General features: G+C 35.7%; 1 protein-coding gene across 1 annotated transcript; it reads left to right on the forward strand.

Moving 5' to 3' along the window:
- Positions 1 to 1,342: 1,342 nt before the first annotated feature.
- LOC127126082 (PRA1 family protein F2) lies at positions 1,343 to 2,695 on the forward strand. The gene has a single exon (XM_051054932.1). The coding sequence runs from the start codon at positions 1,843 to 1,845 to the stop codon at positions 2,446 to 2,448; it is 606 nt and encodes a 201-aa protein (XP_050910889.1). The 5' UTR covers positions 1,343 to 1,842; the 3' UTR covers positions 2,449 to 2,695.
- Positions 2,696 to 3,148: the final 453 nt, after the last annotated feature.

Genomic DNA, 3,148 nt, shown 5'->3' on the forward strand with positions numbered 1-3,148 from the left:
TCAAGCAATCACTTTAATTTGTTACTTTTTATAAAAGAAGAATGAATAAAGTTTTTTACCTGTTAGATGCCGATCACTTTAATCTGCTCCGATTCCGGTGCCGGTAGCAAACCCATATGAGAAAGAAAGGAAAGGTAGGAGCTTTTTACCTTATCTGTATTTTTACCTAACTTTGAATGAAAAAGAAAAAATAAAAATTAATTTTAATTTAAAATAAGGATGTTTTAGTAATTTAATATATATGAATTAAAAAAAAATAAAAAGTTGAGGGGTGGCCGTGGCCTTCCCACGTCCCCCTCAGTTCCGCCACTGAATACAGTTATACAATTGACAAAATTAAATATGCAATGCTCATCTTCTCTACTCCCATGCATGTGGTACCATCACTGGATATCAAAGATATATCACTGAGTGATCCTAAACACTGAACATAAATCATAAACATTGGACTGAAGTCCTAAACACTGGACTGAAGTCCTAAGCTAACTCTAATATACATGATGCATGATGTTACAAACAAATGCATTTCTTGAACCTAAACCATCAATATTCAACACCGCCTATTCACGAGGTGGTTATCAATTAAATTGATCATAAGGAAACAAAACTCATTTCTCAATAATTATCACTTAAATAATATGAAATAAGTCGAGGAATTGGAACCTCTACACAAAATCGAATCAAACGTCAAAATCGGTCAAAATCAGGCTGACAGTTGAACCGTCACGGCCATGACGGTCAAACCCCAATTTTTCGGTCTCCCTACAGACCCATTGTAGTACATGTTCACGAACGATATCACTTCTTTATTTGTAAATTGTGCACGAACATCTACCTCGACAACAACCGGTCAAGCACCCAGTTTAACGTCATCATTCGCTTCATCTAGTTGAACATCATCATTCACTTCATCCTATTTAAAATCATGATTTACTTCGACCGGTTTAACATCCACACTCACATTAACTTTGAGAAACATATTCGAGTGCACCGTATCTATTACCACCAATAACAAAAAAAAAATGTTAAAATTCAAACTAACAGGGCCATCCAAATATGCACACCCGAACTTCACCAAATTTTGTCTGAAGATGCATATTCGGACTCAACGTCCATTTTTTAGCTCATAAACAAGATTAATACAAGGAATAAAGAATGAAATGAATAAATTTTATCTCCAATTCCAACATATTTTGCTCCCTTAGATATAATAACATATAAAATTGATGTTTTGGTGCTGAAAAATGATTGAGAATGAAATAAACTTTTTTAAGGATTTTGAAAATGGAGTGCTATTTAAATATGGAGGAAAAATTATGCAAATGATATTTTATCCAATCTCTCTTTTGCTCATTTTCAAAAATGTTCAAAAATACATCTCAAATTACATTAAGGACATTTTCGAATTTTCAAAAATTTATCTAACTTTATTAAATGCCCATATCTACAAGCCAATTAATTCTTGTTAAATTAAAAATATTGAATTAACAAAAAAGACTACACACGCAATTATGCAGAAGATCGTGCTACGTGCTTAGTTTCGCTGGAAGTTAGTCACTTATTTGTCGTTTTGCATCCCGTGGGACCCATCCACACTTCAGTGCCATCCAGGTGGATTTTATGGATTCGCTGGCATTGCTGTTTCTGGAGTAAACGACAGCAAGAGTCTTCCTTGATTCTTTCTTTAATTAAACCGAAACACGTAAAACGACATCGTGGCTTCTTCTTCTTCCCTCTTCCTCACAATCACTATCATAAACTACAACTTCATAACAGAAAATTAGGATTCGTTAATTGAATCTTCAATTTCAACTCAAGCTCTTCATTTTGATTTGTGATGTTATGTCTTCTTCTTCTTCAGCACCTCATTACAGTTCTCTCCCTTCATTTTCAAACTCCACACCTCCAAACTTCATCTCACGCGCCACCGCAACAACAAAACCCGTATCCGTCACGCGCAGACCATGGGAAGAAGTTTTCGCACTCTACTCTTTCACGCGCCCTTACTCAATCGGCGAAGCCAGCTCGCGCGTGAAGCGGAACCTCAACCACTTCCGCGTTAACTACATCATGATCGTCCTCTTCGTCTTGTTCCTAAGTCTCCTATGGCATCCTGTATCGATCATCGTTTTCTTGGTCTCGCTGGTAGCTTGGTTTTTCCTCTATTTCTTCCGCGAAGAACCGCTTGTTGTGTTTGGACGTTCAATCGACGATAGGGCTTCCGCGGCGGTGCTTGCGGTGGTGACTGTGGTGGCCTTAGGGTTTACCGGTGTATGGGTGAACGTGTTGGTTTCGGTTGTGGTTGGGGTTTTGGTTGTTGTGTTGCACGCTGCGTTTAGGAGTACGGAGGATTTGTATGTGGATGAACATGAGGGGTATGATGGAGGGTTGCTTTCCTTTGTTGGGGGTACCCCTACAAAACGTACTACAGGGCAAGGTTTTAAATAACTCGCGGTCGTTTTCGCAATGAATCCCTTGTTAGTTTACATTCGTTTATAAAAATACATTTAATTTGTTCAAGGGAAATTGAATTGTTCCTGTATTCTTAATTCTTAATAGGACTGGTTTATACTTGTACATTTTTTTTCCTTCTTTTTCAAACTTGTTTGCTAGAATGAGGTTGATTTTTTGTATTTTGAGTTTCGGTTTCACTGTTTTGATAGTTTAAATTTTGATAGGTTTTCGTTGCTGTTTATTTGTTTTTTTTTTTTTTATATATTTGGAATCGGATATACTTACTTGTATGTTAATGATGGGAAATATTCATCAATGTTGTGAGTCTCTACTGAAATTTTTTGACTGATGGGAAATATTCATCAATGTTAATGATGGGAAATATTCATCAATGTTGTTGGTTTTTTCCATCAACAAAAGACATGTTAATGAAAAGATCAAAGTTTAAGGGGGTGTTTTAAATTAGGAATTTAAAAATGGAGAATCCTATGTTAGGGAATTTTTTTTTTAAAATAATCGTTTTTTTAAAATTAAATCTTAAAATAATTAATTTAAAAAAATAAATAAATATTTTTTCTTACTTATGCGTTAGTTGAACTGACGCATCCAACTAATCATCAAAGGAGGTCCTTAGAGCTTTGGCGCATGCATGCAAAATTAATGGATGTAGGCGCCACATGCATTGACGCATGCG

This window comes from Lathyrus oleraceus, chromosome 3 (genome assembly GCF_024323335.1).
Source record: "Lathyrus oleraceus cultivar Zhongwan6 chromosome 3, CAAS_Psat_ZW6_1.0, whole genome shotgun sequence".
In the NCBI taxonomy this organism is placed as follows: domain Eukaryota; kingdom Viridiplantae; phylum Streptophyta; class Magnoliopsida; order Fabales; family Fabaceae; genus Lathyrus; species Lathyrus oleraceus.